The sequence below is a fragment of the Chlamydotis macqueenii genome, chromosome 1 (genome assembly GCF_036417535.1).
Source record: "Chlamydotis macqueenii isolate bChlMac1 chromosome 1, bChlMac1.mat, whole genome shotgun sequence".
Classification (NCBI taxonomy): Eukaryota; Metazoa; Chordata; class Aves; order Otidiformes; family Otididae; genus Chlamydotis; species Chlamydotis macqueenii.
The window spans coordinates 72,772,449-72,792,983 of record NC_141556.1 but is presented as its reverse complement, the minus strand read 5'-3'; the positions used below and the strand labels follow the sequence as shown (position 1 = coordinate 72,792,983).

General features: G+C 39.5%; 2 protein-coding genes across 2 annotated transcripts in view; one reads left to right on the top strand and one right to left on the bottom strand.

Moving 5' to 3' along the window:
- LOC104474149 (solute carrier organic anion transporter family member 1A2) overlaps window positions 1–20,535 on the top strand; it is a 174,455-nt gene that overhangs the window by 133,073 nt on the left and 20,847 nt on the right. The window lies entirely within an intron of this gene.
- PDE3A (phosphodiesterase 3A) overlaps window positions 11,676–20,535 on the bottom strand; it is a 250,940-nt gene continuing 242,080 nt past the window's right edge. The window contains exons 14-16 of the mRNA XM_086756466.1: window positions 19,686–19,841; window positions 15,569–15,809; window positions 11,676–12,232 (exon numbers count right to left, since the gene is read on the bottom strand). Coding sequence (XP_086612592.1) covers window positions 11,985–12,232; window positions 15,569–15,809; window positions 19,686–19,841 — 645 coding nt within the window. The 3' untranslated portion in view covers window positions 11,676–11,984. The remainder of the gene's footprint in view (window positions 12,233–15,568; window positions 15,810–19,685; window positions 19,842–20,535) is intronic.

Genomic DNA, 20,535 nt, shown 5'->3' with positions numbered 1-20,535 from the left:
AATGCAGATAAGTTCTTTGAACCAGGTTTAAAACCAACTATTTTGGCTAGAAAAGTGGAAAGAGAAGGTGTAAAGAATTTAACAGTAGAGTTTATTACACAGAAGGTGTGGAATTTGTAGAATATGGTGCCTTTGGCGAGCACAGCAATAAACAATTGACATGTGCAAAGGATTGCGAGGGGAAGTAATTTACCAGCAGCAACAACATAAGTCACTGTAAATGAAGCCATCATGCAGATCAAACAGGAACCTTCTGCTTTATATTTCCTGGCTGCAGAAAAGCAGACGTTGCAGCAGCCTTTTATCTGCATCAGACTTCCAAACTGCTACACCCAGGTCTATCCCAGGTTATTTTGTGATTCTAACTGGCAGTCTGAATTGGGTGTCACACAAGCCCTCAATACCTTAGACAAACCTTTAAACATGCATGTTTTCTCCCATGGCTCAGGAATTAAGGTAATGTTAGTATCGCATTTTGGCTGTGAAGCTGTTTCACAAAGTAGCTGGCTTTGACAGTTTCCTTCTCAGCACGCCAGGTTTTTGGGATCCCAGTGGTTAAAAATCTCCCTCGGATGTAGCTACCCCAGAGCTACAGACCCCACGGGTCAGGGTAGCACCTGGAAGTCAGGCATCTGGCTGTCAAAGTTGTTTGCTGTTCTACCCCTATGTGAATTGCTTACGATACCCACGGAGTCCATGGTGGCATGAGGGATAATGTCGATTTCCATAGGATTTTGGTGAGATAACTGAAGACACATTAGAGAAAGCATTGCTAAACAGAGTGCCAAGAGTTCTCAGAGATTCCTATTTTTAGTGAAACATTTTAAGTGGTTTTAGGTAAGTGGATTTGCCTGGGCAATTGAGAGTAATTTGGACACCTGGAAAATGCAACATTTAATTGAGCTGCTACTGACTGTGCGTCATGGCCTCCTTTATGTTTCACCAGAACCCCAGGGGAGGCATGCTCATGTGTGGTCTCATTAGCAGATTGACTGTTCCTGCTCCGCGTTTTACTGCTCATCTCTTCCCATGGGAACCTCTTGCTGTTTGAAGAGCCTGAGAGAGTTCAGTGATTTTCAAATACAAGTGCATTCTTTACCTTGGTAGCCCTTACTCTTTGTGATGAGGACTACTGAAGGAAAAGAGCTTTTCTTTGTTACTCCAGTTGTATGCTTTTCTGTGGGCAGCTGTGAATCTCTGGATCAAATAATTCCATGCTAAGGAGTTATTAAGTGTTTGGGACAGACCTGCTGCAGGCTTATGAGCCCCTGAGAATAGGTAGAACTGTATTTTACTTTCATACTGGCAATGATCCCAACTGTTATCTTCCTAATCACTGGCTGGTGCAAATTCCCTTACGTTTTTGCCATTTGGAATTTAAGCCAGGGGACGAATAGCTGGTGGGACTTCAAAACTGATAGCCAGATATGTGGCCGGTGCTTTTTTGTATTTTGAAATCTGTTAATTTTTAAGTTACAGGAAAAGAGGCTCTGACTACACAGTTGATTAAGATAATCTGTATGTAGCCATTTCAAATGAGCTATCTGAAGAGCTCTCCAGACCTTTGATGAAAGTAGGTAATAAAAAACAGGGAAATTTTTCAACATTCTAAGATACTTTTTTTGAAATTATAAACACTGAGCAAAGAGAGCCGTTAGATGTCAATCCTAGCCCACATAATGGACTAACAAAATCTTTTATTGAAGAATGACAGTATACTTACCAATATAATTGCAAAAAAGTGGATTTCAGTTACTGATGTCCCACTTTAACAGATTACTTCTGTGATTAATAAGGAAAACACTGTTAAGGTAATGCATTTCATTTTCTCTGAAAGCATTAGTCACTCTGCATTGCTATGGCTGAACAGTGCCATGTACTATAGACCATATTCAATCAGTACGGTCCATATTAATTGGATTGAAAAGTAGATAGATGATGGATATTGAAATGCTGGTCATCATTAAAAGACGTTTGTAACGAGGCCTTACACAGATTGGTTGAGTCACATAGCGCTTAGCATGGAATGTATTAGTGACTAGAAATAAAGTGCAGAACTCTGCTGGTAAAAGTTGCAGGTAATTGAATACCAGTAAATATGAGCACGGGTCACTAACATGTACCAAGCAGGGCTGGCAGATAAAATGGCAATTCAATATGTACTACCTTTACTGGATTTCAATCAAAGTTTGAAGAAATTACAGGTCTTTAGCAGTCTGGCGCTTAAACTGAAAGCTGGGCACTGAAAGCAAATTTGTTCAGTAAAGGAAAAAGAAACAGAGCAAACAGTATACCACAGAATTATATTTATGTTGTACATTTGTCTTCACATTGCAACATCCACATTGTTCATTTTGTGACAAGTATTTCTAATAATTTTGAATACATATTTACTGTATAATACATTTTACCAAGAGGCACTTCCAGTAATTCTGGCAAAAAGGAGCTTCATTATAGTGTCTAACTTACAAAACAGTAAAAATAAATAATGTTTATCTAAAAGATTTTTTTTTCCTGTACAGAATCTATTTTGTACAAAACATTTATCAGCCATTAACTAAATCACTTAACAAATACTTGTGAAGAGAATATATTAAGTATTGCTACATGTATCAAGTGCAAGATACTAGTGAAAGGAAAAGAATTATTCTGTTTATGAAAATCACCTAAAAATACAAGGCCTTGTTCCTGAAGTGTTTAAAAAGGAGAAGCTTGGTTACAACAATATTGACAATATATAAATATAAATTAATGTATGTAGTACTTAGTGAAAAGAACACTGTGTTAAAAACTGGCGTGTACAAATTCTGAACAAGATGGCACTTTTCTGCATTGCCACTTTGGCTGGCAGTTACTCTTTAAAATATTGCTTCAAAACAATTATAAAGGTACCCAAAACCCTTTTCAAATAGAGCCGTATAAAATTACATTCCCTCCCCCTTTCTTTCACCTTTTGAAGTGAAAAAAATCAAGGAGGGATTAATTTTGAAGCACATGGGTGAACTTGGAAACTTGCTACTAGAGCTGCTTCTGAATGAGCATCATAAAATAATTGTGTTTGAGGCAGAGTGCCCTTAGGTCCCAGGCCAGGAATCAAACCTCATAGGACAGGATGTAAGGGAACAAAATTCCTCAGTGTTTTCTGAAGTAAAAAAAACTTTGGTTGGCCTTTTGTGAATTTGAAAATACAAAATTTGTATGATTTGTCCCCCAAATCTGGTGGGGGGTCAAGTGCTTCAATTATATCAACACATGTAAAATTTTCATTCAGAAAGGGTTTTGACATTGATGGATTAATTTCTTGATTATTTTCACCAAAATGGGATTTTTTTTTTTTTTCAAATCACATCCTGTATGTGATATATATACTCGCATATTGTTACCCAGATGGCCAAACTGTATTGGAAAATGATTACTTTTGAAAAGTACTACTTCCACAACTGGAGGCAAAGGTTACAAAATGTGTTTCTGTTGGAAAATCTCCTAGATGTTCTTTTATCAAAAGCACTAAAAGAAAAAAAACTGCCACCTGTCAGTGAAAATGTTAATCTGTTCAACAAACATAACCTACAGTATGAATCACATCTTCTTTTTAAAAAGTGAACTTAAATGACTTTCCATCATGCAAACATCTTACATCAATTACTCAAGAAAAGACGACTTAACTTTAAAAAAATAATGACCAAATGTATGCTGACATGGTTGAAATATTAAAAATACCACCAAAACCACATAGCAGTTATAAACACGGTCTTTGATCTTTTAGGATACCATCTGCAGTACTGCATCAAGGTTTACAAACATTAAAAATGAAAATTTTGCATTCAAATATTGATTTTCACCATGTGTTAGAATCAGGCAGGAATTCTGAAAAGGAAAGAGCTTTAACAGACGAGGGGTTTCTACCTAAAACAGTATGTACATGCATGGCCAACCCTTAACTGTTTTCTCTCTGTTCACATTACAGATATTTTCTTTTTTCCTTTTTATGAAAGCATGGGGGCAAAATGACTAGGGTCGGGGAGAAAAACAACAACCCACATAACAAAAAAAAACCCTCAATCTCCTTCAAATAAATATTTAAAAGCAAAGAGCAATTGCCAATTCACATCAGTTGCTTGTACGTGTCCACTGTGGTAAAGTAAGATGGCATTGAAAAACAGAGCATCTAAGCCCACCGCCTCAGGGCTATCGCTGTGAGCAAACCATGGTGAGGCAGGTACAGAGTTGGATTACTTTAAGGTATTTCTCCAGCTACTTTGAGAACAGCCTTCTGAAATACGACATTTGTTCTTTACCTCCCACTATTTTCTGACCTCCGTGCCGTGCCGCCTGGGATCCCAGGCCATTTGCAGGCCAACTGTGCAAGCATAGGTCCCTCTGTGAGCCCAAGGAAAAGCAAGCTAGGGCATGCCTGCCTCACTGGGGCCACAGCACGCATTGTTTTACTTATCTGATCTGATTTCTGCGGTTTTTGAAACAGGACAAGAGAATTCAACCATAAAAAAGGATACATGGTCCACAGCTGTGGCAAAGTCCTTTATACCTGCTCCTACGCTTCCACACAGACAGAAACTAGAAATATTTGGGTTTCCCCACCTAGTTCACCTCGGGGATACACTGCTTTCCACACCTGCAGATTTCAGTGGTGCTCCCTGGTGCACACAGATCCCATATGCCATCTACAGCAGAACAAGTCTCATCTGTTGTCCCATTTCCACACCTCGGACATATCACAAGCACGGCTTTGAAAGTAAGAAACAATTGGCATAGACTAGCCATTTAAAAAGCTGAACTGAAATAAATACATTTCTTTTTCCTCCTCTAGCACCAAGTAAAGTTTTCTTTAACGAGGGAGAATTAAACTGTCAAAAATCCTTCTTGGTTTGCTATATCCTTCAGTTCAACAGACCATGGCCAAGGCCAGTTGGTTATACCTGAACTCACCACCTTTCAGAAGAAATAGTTTTACATGTGCAAGCACTTGGGGAAATACACCTCAAGCGATATTGGCAAGCTTTCAAACTGCACAACACTTACTATTGTTTCAGTTTTATCAAATAAGCATTGTCAGCTAGCTTGAGCTTTTGGCCCCTTTCGTCTTTGTGAAAATGGGACCCTCCAGAAATACACTCGTGCTCCACTGCCTACAGACTCTTGAGAAGCTTGTACCGTCCTAAGAATTCAAGCAGGTGCTCAAATAGGAAATGTCTGCATCCCACTGAGAAGAGGTGATACATTTTTCATCAAGAGAACACCTGCCTGCTAGGAAAATCCCACTAATGGCCTCTGAATAAATCATAATTGGGATGTAAATAGAGGACAACTCCTGCACTGCTCCCTCCAACACTAAGATTCAATAACTGACACAGCAGGAGCTAAAGCCCTGCTTTGATTTACCTCCAGAGGAATGTTGTTTTGCTAAATGAAAGTTATGAAATTCAAAGAAAGACTTATCATAGTAAGTTGTTCTTAAATGTACCAGTGCTATTTTGCTCTAATTCAAAGTTTGCCTCTAATAATCAATATTTTTTGCTAGCTCTTCCAATGATTGTTTAAGACAGCTGTCACCTTAATTTCAATTATTTCCCCCAACACTTCACATACATTTTCTTCAGGAGGCCTGGACACTGACTGAAAAAACATCATAGACATATTTTCTTTCCTCCTTCCTCTCCAATTTCCTGGCTCTAACTCCTGTTAACACATAAAAAAAAAAAAAAAAAAAAAAGTCATTCAGATGTCGAAGGGCGCTTTTATTTGTTGATTCACTTAAAAATATGAAAAAAAAGATTCTCCTTAGTTAATGGGAACAATTCTCCTTAATGCTGACATCATTTTGACTGCTGCAATTAAAACCCCAGAAAGTCCATGGCTACTTCACTTCAGCAGGATTACACTGGTTTTAAAAGAAAAGGAAATTGAAGAGTGTTGTATAAAGTCTGTTTCATACTGGACTACAATTACCTTTTTTTCTTTCCTACGAATTTCCAGCTTGACCTTCGCCCTGTATGTCTACTACCCCATCAACTCAAGGACTCATTACACCAGCGCTGCGCTGCCAGCTGAGGAACACCCAAGTTTTCAGCCAATGTCCAGGCTGAGCAAGCCTGGAAAGAGCAAGCGACCCTCTGCGCCTGCCTCCCAGCTGCGGTGCCTGCAGCAGACCTGAGAGAGGCACATTTTCTGCTCTGGGCAGGATGCTCAGGAAATTTTCATTCTCATTCTTACAGTGAAATCTTTCTTCCTGAAATATGCAATGCTGGAACATCTCAATCATAACAGTACTTGAAAAAGTAATAGCAAATATAATACATTTTTATGGAATCACAGTTTTCCAACAATCAAAAGCCTCTTATTTAATAAAATGAAATGCCACAGACTGTCATTGCTGCCCTACAACCTATTGAACACTATTTCTATCACAGTTAATCTCCAGCATATACCAGCAGTGCATCTGCGTTGCCTCTCCCATACTCAAATGAAGTGGTGCATCTTCCTGCGGTACTTGCTGGTCAAGTGCCTTGTGCCTCCTCTGGATCCCAGCCTTGGGCACAGCTGGGCTGCCCAGGTTCACACTGACTGGCACATCTGACTGTGCCTATGGAATGTCAGTGAGAGGGTGGACTCAAACATGCACCCGTCTTCAGCAATAGCAAAGCTCTCAGAATGGCCAGCACAGGATCACAACACACAGACCACGAAGGATGTGCCAGATAACTGCTGAGACTTTGCACAAGCACGCCATTAACACCTGAGACCAATCACAAATGTTAAATTCTCTAAGATTCCAGCTCTCACTAAAAACTGGTGGGGCTCAGGCTGCCGAGTACCCAAACTGACAGCCACCCTGCACCTACTCAGCCCACAGCTCAGCAGCATGCACACAGCACTGAGTGTGAACACACCCGGACTGGGGCACAGGCTGGGCAGTCCTCATGAGCTGCACCACCGACTGATGCTCAGTTGGGCAAAATCAGTTGGCTTCTCCACACTGCATTCTACTTTCTGAGGCATTTCTGAAGGACAAAGAAAAGATGGGGCCAAATTTCAGAAAAAAATTTGTATCTAAAAAGTAGACAGAAATTTAGGAGAACTTGCTGAAGAAAACAAATGAACTTAATGTCCAGCATGGAAAGCATAAAAAGGGAGTTGGGTACAAAATTTGCTTAGGTGACAAATGGTACTTTTACAAACATTTATCTCAACCTTCACAGACTTAACTTCCTTCCAAATTCAGACCATCAGGATCTAAAGAACTTCTAACAGTAGTACACGAAGGGTAAAAGTCCCAAATGCATCCACTCAAAAAGTCCTCAGCAATCACAATCTTGGATTTTAATGTGATGATGATACAGAGGGATGTTCACACATGATGTCAGGGTAAAATCTCATTAATGACTATCCTCGCATTGTTAACAAATTTGTTAACGTTTTTTTAACATCTGCCCTGGGAACCACCCACTCCCAGAACGTGACAATCATTTGCTATGAGAGGCAGCACCTCACACAAAGTCACAGGGGAGGCCACTGGTGACACACAGCCATTTCTCCAGGTTTCTGTAAAGGATTTCATTCACAGAGGAAGCAAGTTCAAAACACTGCCACGAGCACAGCACAAACCCTATTCCCTCGTAGATTCTTACAACTCACTTCTGACGAATGGCTTGCAGCATCACATCAAACATTGCTACTGGAGGAGACAGCTGATTCTTAGAGGTGAGTCTCAACTATAGCTCAAAATGGATCACGTAACTTCAATGTTCCCTCAAGAACTAAAGCCTAAGAAACTATGGCCCTCTGAACATGGCAGAAATAATTACTTCTAGACATGGGTGGCTTTGGGTTCTTGGAAACCAAAGTCTCAGACTCCTTCTAAAAGAAAAGGTAGTAAAATAGTTTGGGGCTTTCACACTCCTTACTTCCGTGTGTTCCTTCTGCAAGATAAGTGTAATAAGAGAATTTATATTCCATGGTGAACATCATGTGACTATCGAGCAAACTGGGAATATGGGGACAAAAGGGTTTGTATGTGGCTGAGCAGAGCACTCCTCTCGCTGCACTGGGAGCTGTGAGCACTGCAAAAAGCCTCCCAGTGGAACAGGAAACTTCTCCTAGACCAGAAGGGAACAGGATCAGCCGCCAAGTGACGTTACAGTGGAGAAAACAAAATATCCAGTCTGAAAAAATAGTCCAATCCTTCTCTCCCTGTTTTTAAAGAACTGAAACCTAAAATATCCATTTTTTTTAAACTGCAAAACACTGTTTAAATGGGGCTTGCTTTTCTAGTATTTAACAAACTTCTTTGTATACTGTACATACCAGAAACCCATATCAACATTTTAAACATCCCACCTGAAAGCTGAGCACCTGGCTGACAGAATACAATTCTTTTTCTGTTCTTTATTTTTTTTCCAAAAATATTGCACAGGCTGTGGTTTATTTGAGGTTTGCAACACCAAAGGACTACACAAAGCAGAAAACCATCTAGGTCTAGCCTACAAAAGGCTGCTGCAACTGCAGGTCAAAAAGTTTTGCCTCCATTGGACTAGAAGCTATTATAAAACTCCCAAAAATTTTACCTGCTTCATTATCTGCTAAAAAACCCCAAAGCAAAAAAAAAAAAAAAAAAAAAAAAGTATTAATGTGTTTGATACAAAATCTCTGTGGTATTTTCTTTTGTGTTATATTTAAGCCAGCCTGGGAAATTTCCTAATCATTGCCTGCCAGAAATGCACTGCAAAGACTGAAAGATCCATAAGGAGCGGACACCTGCAGAAATCGGATTCTATTAGAAACTATTTGTAAAAGTCACCTCTTACCAAGTTAACCACTCCCAGCTGCTTTAGCTTCTTCACTGATATTCCTTCCAGTTTGGATAAAATCAACAATCATTCTGAATTTAAGCCTCTCAGCAATTCCTTCACTGTAAAAGACCTGAGTTCATCAAACTGCACCCACAAGCAGGTTTGTGTAGCATTGCAGCAACAATTTGTGACAGCTGCATTGGCACTAGAGAAAGAAAGCTTAACAAATTAAATGCTGACACTGATTTTTCCTAATGGCAACCCAAAATGATGACTAGGAAAAAGCTAATAATTAAATTTCAGCACATTTTAGGATAATTTTTCTTGGTTCAACCCTGTGTATGCCTACTTAGAGGATTATGTGGAACTCCATTTGCAGGATTTGGCCTCATTCTTAAATACCTCTCAGTAATTTTACCAATTGAGCACTCACTAACACTTTCTGCACTAACTTTTTTTTTTTTTCCTTCCAGCAAAGGCAATATAAAAAATCCAGTCCCAGTGATCATGCACTGAAAGCAGAGAAAAAAGTGCTTGGAGATGAGATTTTTAAAGCATCTCTGTAAGTTTAATTTTTAAAGAACAGAATGAGGCATATTAAATTCTTCTCATACGAGGTATGCATATCACAAGAAAACTCCAAATAAAATGATTAATCAAAGTGACTGAAGAGGTGTGAAAACAGTGCAAGCTGGTATTAGTGGAGACTTGCTGAGATCTCAGAGACATCTTTTTTTTTTTCTTTCAAATGAATTCTGCTATATCCTTTGCCTTTAAAATAACAGTGCAATTTGAATATTTGCTTTTCTGATTTCATTGAAAAACACTTACTAAATATTTCTGCTGATAAGAGAGCATTCAGAGCCATGCTCTAGAGGCACTCTGTCGAAAGGCAAACGCCTACTCTACTGGTAAGAGTAGGATGGGACAATATCAGGCAAATGCAACCTGTAAGAAACCAAAATCCCGTTTTCCAGCAAAAGCTCACTCTAAAGGATAAGCAAAGCAAAAAGAAACTCTGAAGTGACAACAGACGTGCTTATCTGCTTTGATAGAGCATGTTTTCCAACATTTTTGGGGAGGTATCAACAGGACCATGGAATATGGTGAATGCGTAACAACAGCAAAAAGTGATGGATGCAATGTCAGAAATTTAATACAGAAAGAACTTCTCCTACAAACTCTTCCTTTCACAAGCATTCTTACACAAGCAATCCTCTTCTTGGCAAGGGGCTGCAGGATCAAAATATAAAAAGCATACGTATTCAAAATTATTTTTAAGAGATACTGAACTTTATATATATAATTCTTTTTGTGGGAACAAAAGTCTAAATTTTATGGTACTGCTTGGTGCTGCCAGTCCCAAAGAGCATTAATATTTTAAAGCCTTGATCCTGTAGACCACTGGCTTCCCAGAGGGTCTATACAAATTACTCGAGACTTTATTTGTTGGGTTTGGAAATGGCTGCACTGTATAAAAATGTTTTCGTATTTATTTTTTAAAAAATTAGCTTTACAAAAAAACTTTTCCCTTTTTTTTCTTTTTTTTTTTTCTTAAAGATATCATTATCTACAGGAACCCATAAAAATTTTTCCATATTTACATCTAAATAGCTAATCATTGACAAATATAATATCGTGAAATAAAATATCGAAAGTGAATATTCAACCTTTTAAATAGACATTTGGCTCACAGCATAAACAACAGAGAAAACAAATAAAAAGAACAAAAAAAAAAAGATCTGCTCTTCTTACAGGCCCGATCTTTTCCTTTCTCTTAAGAAAAAAGGAAAAAAGAAAAAAAGTAAGTATATTGGTGGGATCAAACATCCTTCTTCCAAGTAGAATGCCAGCAAAAAACTGCTCCCATCCAGCACCTCACACTGAAAAGTTCTCCAAAGCTCGGGTGAGTGGTCGCTGAGACATACGAGTGCCCAGCTGACGTGGGACCAGCAACTGTCCCCCACCCTGCTCCTAATGCATCATTTGACTTTTATTCAGAGGAAGTGCATGGCCCCCACACTCCCCTTCTTTTGCTCTCAAGAGATGGTAGTTTAGCTTTGTTCTTAAATTATGTATTTGGCCACTGATGCAAGGAGGCATAAAGGTAGGGTAGGAAGATGACAGCGTGCCTCTGGTTTCCGAGTTTGCTCGGAAAACACACACATTTGCTCTCTGTTCTCTCCTGCCCAAATACACACACCACCCCACGCAGCCGTTCACGCACTCAGAAGTATACAGAGGGCCAGATCCTCTCAAGGGGAACAGACCAGCATGCCACACAGTCCCCTTGTAACCCCCTTTGGAAAATGAATTTCCTGGCACATCCCTTTTGCCAGCAGTCTGGGAAGTGCCGAGGATGGCGAGGAGGAGGAGGAGGAGGAGGAGGAGGAGGAAGAGGAGCCCACACAGCCAGATGGGGCTAGACCAGCAGCACGGGCCACCGCAGTCCCTGCTGAAAGGCTGGTGCCTACAGCCAGAGTGCAAACCGAAACTTGGAGGGCTACGGGGAATGCAAAGCTCCTCAAAACAGTCTCCGGTTCCCTTGTGGGCACAGATTCTCTAAAATTCAGGCCTTCTGTTTGTTGGCTGAACTACGACAACTGGGACATGTGCTACAGCTAGTCTAATAAGAACTCAACCTATGCTATCTTACATGACATCCACTCACACTCGCAAACACCCCCTCGCACGCACACACATGCTGGCAGGGTGTATCAGCATTCATATAAAGCTTTGGAACTCCTATCCCTCAGCATTAAGAGCAAAAGCTACTTAACTGGTACCTTACTGTTAACTGCAAATGTGCTTTAGAAGCAGCATTTCCTTAGATAACTTTCTTCTGTAAATATCACAGTGACCATAATATACCATTAAATGTATTTTGCTGAAGTGTGCAGCCAGTAATCCTGGCTGTATATATATATTTTTATATAATTCCACCCACCCCCAAATCTCTTTAAAGAAAGTCTGTAAAAGCCGGTGTCGCAGTGTGAAAGCTTCCTTGAGCATAGGAGTTTAACAATGTACCTCACCATAAAAAGGAAAGAGAAACAAATTAAACAGCTGTAGGCGCATTATCCCATACTTCTACAGTGTTGTGTCTAAATGCTGTGCTGGCTTGAGAAAGAGTCTGTGCACGAGTCAATCTGTCTTAGAATACTGCCGTAAATATTGTCATTGGTTCGGTTCTACAGTTGTGTTCTCCTCTTCATCCCTCTTGGGCTTCCCTTTCTCCTCCTCCTCTTCCCTGATGGCCTGGATTTGTTCTGAAGATTGGTGCAGCGTGGATTGCTCTGCGCCTTGCTTCTCTGTCCCGGCTAACCTCTCCTCATCCTCAATTACTTTCTTCCACATTTTATGGTTCTGAAGCAGGTGCTGAGTGATCTGACAGTAGATTTTCCTCCTCTTGAACTTCTTCTTCCCTGTAAAATACCATGTGCCATTAATGTACTGTTTTCTGTGAAGAAAGAAGGAAACAGGACTAAAGGTGTAGGAAGCAGATAGGGTGTGCTATGACATATAGGAACTACACCAATAGATTTTTAAAACCTGAAACTTAAACAGCCTTAGAATTCAGAAACCCATGCCTCTGCAGACCTCTGGGAAAGTAAAATGGTTTCCTGCACAGCTTGAGCCCCAGCTTCATCCTACCATAGGCTGCATACTGTCCCTGACTACGTAGCTCACACAGATATCTAGTGCTTGAATGAGTATGCATAAAACACGTTGCTGCGCTGTTTCTGCTCATTTTTTTTTATATCAAGTACTTAAAGACTCTGATCAACCTACTTCATAACACACACAAATTTTGTGGCCCGCCTCAAGCCCTCAATGGATTCCTGCTAATTGCCATAGAAGAAAAAAAAAATCCTGATTTTGTTTTCTCCACATTTTATATCTGATCTGAGCTGTGCTGTAGAAGCATAATGAATGAGCAAGCATTAGTAATCAAAGAAAAGAACCTTTCCCTATGTTCCCTTTTTAAAGTCAGAGATTTACCACTCGACCATCACAGTGGAGATGACCTTAAAGCCTGTGCATACCATTACTTCGGCAATGGCGTCTGACCACTGAAGGAGTCAGATAGCCAAATACTATCAGGGATCTCGCTTGTCGTTGGTTTTGAAGCACCAGTCCCCCGCTGTTAACCTATAAATTGCTTTTGCCACTGGTAGTTCTCATGGCTCCTGACACAGCTGCACTACAAGTGTTTTGCTGCCTGAAGTGTGTTTTTTTTCTGTGTCAGTATAGTCTGTCCAACACAGATTGTTAACCCATTAACAGTACAAAGCTTGAAAATTTTCCCTGGTCATTAACAGTGGCAACGCCAGTCACGGAACTGAAATAATACCCTCTCCAAAGACAACTGCTGATTTCTTTTTTAAAGAAGGTGACGCAGAGGAACATTTTGTACCAAATAAATTTGCGTGCGTTAGTATTTGCAGGTTGCCTAAAGTATGTCCGTGTCAGGATCCAAAACGTTTAGCCCTTGAAGCTTTTGAACTGGAAACAAAGAGCTTTTCACTGAGCACAGACCAAATCCAACTCAATCCTTCATTAAAAAGCCCTTGGTTCCCTGTAGGAAACCTTCAGGTTTAGCACTAATAAGAAGCCCCTATGCTGCCAATGCCGCAGCAGGACATTCTCTCCCAGGTTTCCTGGGCAACCCTGCATCTTGCTGTTCTTTGCAAAGACCAGTGAATGCTTGCTGTGGTGTTATAATTTGTCCGAATCACTAAAGAACAAGCCTGTCTTACAGCTGCATCAGAACTCTGGGGGAATTACATGCTCCTGTATAATAACAAAAACAATGACTGATTTTAAGCTACCTTAAGTTTTTATAACTCTTAAATTTATCTGAACAGCTTTAGTGAGTTATCAGGACCTAAGTGAAGTGTTTTCTGCCACAATTATACTTCCACCTGCCTAAAAGGCCTTTCCACTAAGAAAAACATCTTCACCAACACCTACACAACTCTTAGTGTCTATTCATCTGATACCTCAACCTTTTATTCTGTTTCACTGAGAAAGTTTAGAACAACCAAAATTGTGTAGATCATAGATATAAATTTCTAACTACCTGTAAGACCCCTATTATCAATACAAAAGATGCCATACATTCCTGATTCAGATCCACACAGTTAGAGACAATTTTGGGAATTGGAAGAAAACGGTTTGTAATATGTTAATATGACCGAGAAGATGACCACTTCACATTTGATAAGAAGGAAGTTGGAAGAATTTCTTTAGATATTTCAAAACTTCTGATACATTCATTTTTAAGGTTTTGAAAAGCATAAAGAGCCTAAATGAGTAGAGTGTAAAAAAGAAAACAGAAGATGACTAAAAAAGGGTCTGTTTTCAATGTGACAAGGGTTAATAACACTCTGAGCTTTTAACCTGAAGGCAGCATTGTTGGACTTCACTAGCAGTGATACGTAAGATAAGTGAATACAGAAATGAGGCGAAAGGACACTAAGGATTTCAAAGTAAGGTTAGGCACTGGAATGGATAAACGAGAACATGCTTCATCTTTCTTTTTAGTATTTTTCTTTTTTAATATTTTATTTAATATTTGCTGTTCTCAACAACATCTTTTGCACATGTGAACCTGCTAAACTTACGTGCAGGTGTGTGCGTAAGAACAGCAGAAATGATTTCTTAAATACAAACTGTATAGCCAATTCTGTATGTCAGGAGATGTAGATTTTAGTTTCATGCCCTAACATGAGTTACTGCAATCATCACATCTTTCCACTTCTCAGCTTTCCCAACAGAAAACTGGGACAATACTCAGCAGGGCATGAAAGTGTGTGGAAGGAACACAAAAAGTGAGGCTGCTAGTATTTCACTAGCGCACTTAAGGCTGTTGCTTTGTAGAAGGATTAGATACAGGGGAGAGAGAGAAAGATGACCTGGAAGAAGGAAATAAAAGAACAGTAGTAGGAAATTCAGAGGGAAGAGGAACACAAAAGAGAAGAAAAGGCCATGCATGCAGGATTACACTGGTAAAAAACACAGGTCTACAGTTGCAGCCTTTTCTCTTAAAAATCACTTCCAACAAGTTCCTGAGACCTCCTTGCAAGGCACAAAGTTTTCCTCTCAGTATGACAAATCTTGGCACTGTTGCCCTTTAAGAGAGGCAGGAGACTATAAACTTTAGTTAGTGATTAGCCAGAAGGGCCAAGAGATGCAGCTCCCAGCACACAACACAGTGATGCTCAGGGCTGACTCTCCTCACTCCTTCCCGTACATTACCTTGAAAAGCTTTGCATTAAAGTACTTCCATTGCTGAAAACTTTTACTGCATCAGCATGTCAGAGCCTCATTCTATTATTCCTGTACATTATGCTAATCCATGGAAATGTTGAGTGCTTTCTTTGAAAAATCTTCTCCCAATCACCCCTTCTTCAAGTGAAATTGTTACAGTCTACTAACATCAGTGCTGGAAGTAGTCTAAAAAGCTCTTATGTACAAATGAGAGATCCACCACCAGACACCTCAACTGAAGACAGAAATGAGTAATAGATATGAACAGCAAAGTGTACCCATCTTGAAACCATGAAGTGTCTCCATTACCAATGCAATTGGCTACATGCCAGTTTCACCAAGGACAGCACTGAATCACTCTAACTCTGGAGGGGCCCATGCTAAACCTGACCAGCTCAAGGTCTCAATGCTTTTAAAATATGGCTGCTTAGTTTTTGGTCGCAATATTGAACTTGTTCTGTTGAAAAACGTAAATGTGAGCAACTTACTGGATTCAGAATTTTCACAGGTTTCCATTTCTGCTGTTTCTTCCTCTTCATGCTCATCAGTGTCTCCTGATTCATCACTATCATCTATCCATTTTCCTGGCATCAGCCCTGCTGAGTCATAGGAGTTACATAGTGGTCCCACAATGTGAGTGATGAAAGATTCCTGGAGGTGTGCCAGCTGAGGAGCAGAGCGATCCATGAAAGGACTGATTGGCAAGCCCAGGCTAGCCTCTTCATCACCCTGGAGATGAAAAAGAGCAGTAATTTCTTTGAAGTAAATGAAACAAAATCATGTCACAAAAAAGTAGTAACGCACATCAAACCAATTAAAAATGATGAAATAAAAGATAATTCAACTCTAATGCCACTTCCATAGCATGCCAGCATGACATTACTACTGTGTCATTACTTCAAAAGGCTATTCGAAGTTACAGCTCTTTTCTTCTAAGAGGACCTACTACTAGTTGTGTGAATTTAACAAAGATGTTAGCTGATGACTGTGCAAAATGATGCTCACCGCCCTTGTCCTGTACTGTCCTTTCACTGTGAGTGTGAAAGTTTCAAAATTATTATTTTCTTTCTTTCTTTACATTATTTTCAAAAAATCCCTTCTGATTTTGTGATTGCTAGCTCACAAAAACCTTGTAATCAGCCATCTGTTTGCAGGTAACAAGATTGCAGGGAACTTCTACAAGCAAGGGCTATCTCATTGAACTAGCTTTCATATGAATTTTGTCCTTACTATATGTAACATGGAGGGGTCCTCTTGTCTTTGGGTCACAAATGTTTGTTTCCTGGGACTCTCAGAATGATCCTTATGAAAACAGGGGTTACTCAGAAGCAGTAGATCTTTCCCATAAGACTTTTTGCTAGCTTTTCTTGGTGAGAGAGAGTAGAGGGGAGGTATAGGAAGACTTATTTTCTTCCTCTTCCCATGATGTAAAACAAGGTAAAACCTTCTTGTAGAACCAAGTCTGATATACTCACTCATCCCTATCCCAGAAAAGCTTCTGGTGATATTAATGAGTTCATAGCTGAGTAGACATGTCAGGACTGGATGTCACCTCCTCAAAAAAAAAAAAAAAATCGAATCCCCCTAATCAAGCCTGATATGCAAATTGGTGTTTTAATACAATACAAACATTTATATTTGAGAATATAGATTAGAATTTGGAGAGACATTTTCAGTTTACAGTACATTACATACGGCCCAAATTTATCTCCTTGTGACCTAATATTTCCAAAAGTCACGCACAATGTATCTGGTCAACATCTTCTTGATATCTGGGAAGGCTAAAGAATGAGAGTTATGTTTTGAAGCGTGTATGACGAATATCTCATTTCCTTATGTTTTGTAGCTTTTATAATAATCTACCCCAAAATGTTATGTTCAATCATTAAATGTAAAATATTAGTTTTAACAAAACATGTAAACACGCCATCCATTCTTGAAATAGCAGGCAAATTAAGAAGACGTGGTAGGTGGCTCTTCTTTACAGTAATATATCTGAGATTTCCTTGTTGTGAGCTGTCAGTAGTGGAAAGAAAGTTGACTATTGAAATGTTTACAAGTTCTTTTTTAATGTTCCGTTAAAACATGATTTATTACGTGAAACATCTTGCAGGGCATTTTTTTTTTATTCTTTTCAATATGTCTAATCTGTCTTCAAATAAGTATGCCAAGCATGTGGAGGGAAGAAAAGAAAACATGTTGTAACAATATGACACCGGATTTTGAATATTCCTATGGAACATGTTTTTAATAAGGAGTTTTTATTGATATGAGAGTTAAATTCTTAAAAGAAATTGGTGTTTATTAAAGGAAATTCAAGAAAAATATTTCATTATTTTCACAGCATAGGTTGAATGTATGTATGGTTTTTGATAACAATTCTAGGGAAATTAATACTTTCCATAAAATTATCCTTTTAGAAATGAGAAAATGAAGACTTTCTCCTTCTCAGAAAAAAACCTGATGGTCAAAAGCATGGTGAAGATGGTTTGACACATCTCTCATAGCACATTACATTACAGAAAATCAGATTTTAACCTAGGTTAAACAAATTGAGAATCTAGCCTATCCTCCTTAATGCCAAAAACAAGCCCTAGCAAAAGAATGTTCTCTGTTTTCAACCCCATCCTGTCAGTGTAGCAACTCATGTTATGCAAAATACAAAACAGGAAACCCACCAGGACACACTGATTTCTCAATACAGTGCATACACATCTTCTATGAAAACAAAACCAAAACCCTGTAATATCTTGCTGACTACTTGACCTCTTGGAATTTGCAAGCCAAAAGTTCAAACACATTTTCGCACAATCCTCATACCAAAATGAATGCCATTAACAAAGATAATACATGTATTACTCAGAATCAAAATTTGCAGAGAGGATAAATCTCAAATATACTTTTTAATTACAGGATTATAAGAAAGATAATCTCCAACAGTTATTTGGAGCAGCTTCCAAGAGTATGAAAATATTAGTAGCACACCTTTCTGACTGATGGAAAATAACCGAGATTCCTGCTGTGGAAGAGATAACACAGTATCCTCCCACATGTGTTCCTCCCAAGCTTGACTCAGAGCTCACTGTCCAACACTTTGACAATATTCATGTATTGGAGCACTTGCTGCCCTCTGACATTACTTATGTTGGATCAAAGAAGAGTCATATCATATGTCTGGTTTGCATGCAGTAGTCACCCACATAAGCTATCATCATCTCTGGAATTAAGTGAAGTACAATTTGTTGGGAGAGTTCTAATGAGAACAGACACATGAAGAAAAGCATTTCCTGAAAGAAAATCTGAGGGATGAAGGTGGACCTCTGTTGTTACAAGACTCACTTTCCTTCTTTAAGAAAAAAATGAGAATAAAAAAGCAACTATGTATGTAATATATGTAAGGGTCATCATTCTTTCTTTTCCTTGGGAGATCTGAAATAAATGAAGGAGTTTCAGGTCAATGTCTGAAATTTGCCTCTTTCCCCATTTCTTTATTAGACAGTAGCAGCGGCAGCAGCAAATCCTGCTTTTTTTCCAAACTGTAAGTACAGTAAAACTTAAGGGAAGATGAAAACTCTTTAAAAGGGATTAGCCTGTGACTTCAAGTTACTACACAGCCTCCCCGAGAAGCCTGTGGGGTGCTTGGTTCAGTGATTTTGCCTGCTCACTTCCCCTCCAAAAGACAGGACGTGGACTTTAGTCTAACCAGCACATTCAAAATATGTTCCCACTCAGGAAACAGAGGAATAGTGTGGGAACAGCCCTGTCCGTTGCACTCAGCAGAGCTGAATAGGTTATAATATGAAAAGGTTCAATTAAGGCCTCCCTTACACCTGGCAGGAGAGGACCAGTGCCTGGCTGTATTCCCAGGCCTTTGTAAACCAATCGATGGCTGTCCTCCTTCCTCGTGCTACCATCAGCTGAGCCTTGCATAATTCGTGCAGTTGTACTGACAAACCTTCTGAAAGCTGAAAGTGTTGTCTTAAAAAACAAAGTATGAGTCAGGGCCAACGCACAGCGAGCAGATATGGGGTCTGTGATAAACTGAAAGTCACTGTTACAGTCGTGCTTAGTACATAAAGGTCCTGTGTGTCTCAACAGAGACGTGGCCCACAGGGAAGGTAAAATAATCACTCTCCCTGTTTAGATCATCTCAATAAGCATATTGTGTCCAGTTTTGGAGACCATATGTCAATAAAAGTGTGAGCCACCTGGAGTCACTGCAGAGGAGAGCAACGAAAACCAGCAGATGTCTTGAAGAGACACAGAAGGAAGGATGAAAAGATAGTTTGCACTAAAGAAGACTGAAAGGGAGACATGACGACTACCAACAGGAAAAAAAAGAGGAAAGGAACACTTGTTTAACACATCCACTGGTGCCAGACTGGAACAGTTAAGCCTGTAGAAACCTCATCACCAGAAGTTTTTGAGGGCACATCAGAAGCTTCAGTGACAAACAGACTTTCACTGATCCAGCAAAAGGATGGACTAGTGTAACTCTAGCCATCCCCTTCACCCCTGTTCTCTGTGATTTTCACTTATCAACAGCATTAGCATGCTGCAGGACATGCAACCAGGAGATGCCACTTTGGATGTGCATTTATTTACCTGTTCATAAAACTCATTGACAATGCCTTCTGTCCACTGCAGATGCAAATCTTTGCATTTTGCAGGCCCATTTATGTCAGCCAGTTTGATGCACATTTGGCAAACCAGCAAGCGGTCGTTCTCATTAGTCCAGTCAATTCCAACATCATCATTCACCTAGTAGACAGAAAAAGGAAACCATGACAGTAATCCTGGGTAAAAGAATGCACCCACAGAGGAAATTCTGCCCTGAGATATCTTACAATATATTTAGCTATTTAACAGAATCACAAGTGTAAGCAGGTGAGCTAACCCGAGGCTGGAATTTACAATCAGTTGTAGGTTAATCTGTAAAAAGAAAAACAAGTGAAAAATAATGAACATTGAGATAAATTATGAGAAATTAATATTTAGCATATACGTCTGTTTGAAAGCTTTTTCTAGGAAAAGAATTATCTTTTTCCTTTTCTCTATTTTTCCCACACCTCCCACAATAAAATGTAGTATCAACTATTCTACAATAAAAGAGTCATCTTCAAAGAATCACAGAAAGGCTGAGGTTGGAAGGCACCTTTGGAGATCAACTAGTCCAACCTCCCTGTTCAAGGCAGGGTCAGCTAGAGCAGGCTGCTCAGGATCATGTCCAGTCAGGTTCTGAATAACTCCAAGAAATAACTCCACAGCCTCTCTGGGCAACTTCTTCCAATGTACAGCCCCTCTCACAGTAAACATGTCCTTTCTTATTTTCAAATAGGGATTTGTGTATTTCAGTCTGTGCCCATTGTCTCTTGCCCTGTCATCAGACACCACTGAGAAGAGTCTGGCTCCACCTGCTTTATTTTTCCCGCCAGGTATTTATACACATGGCTGC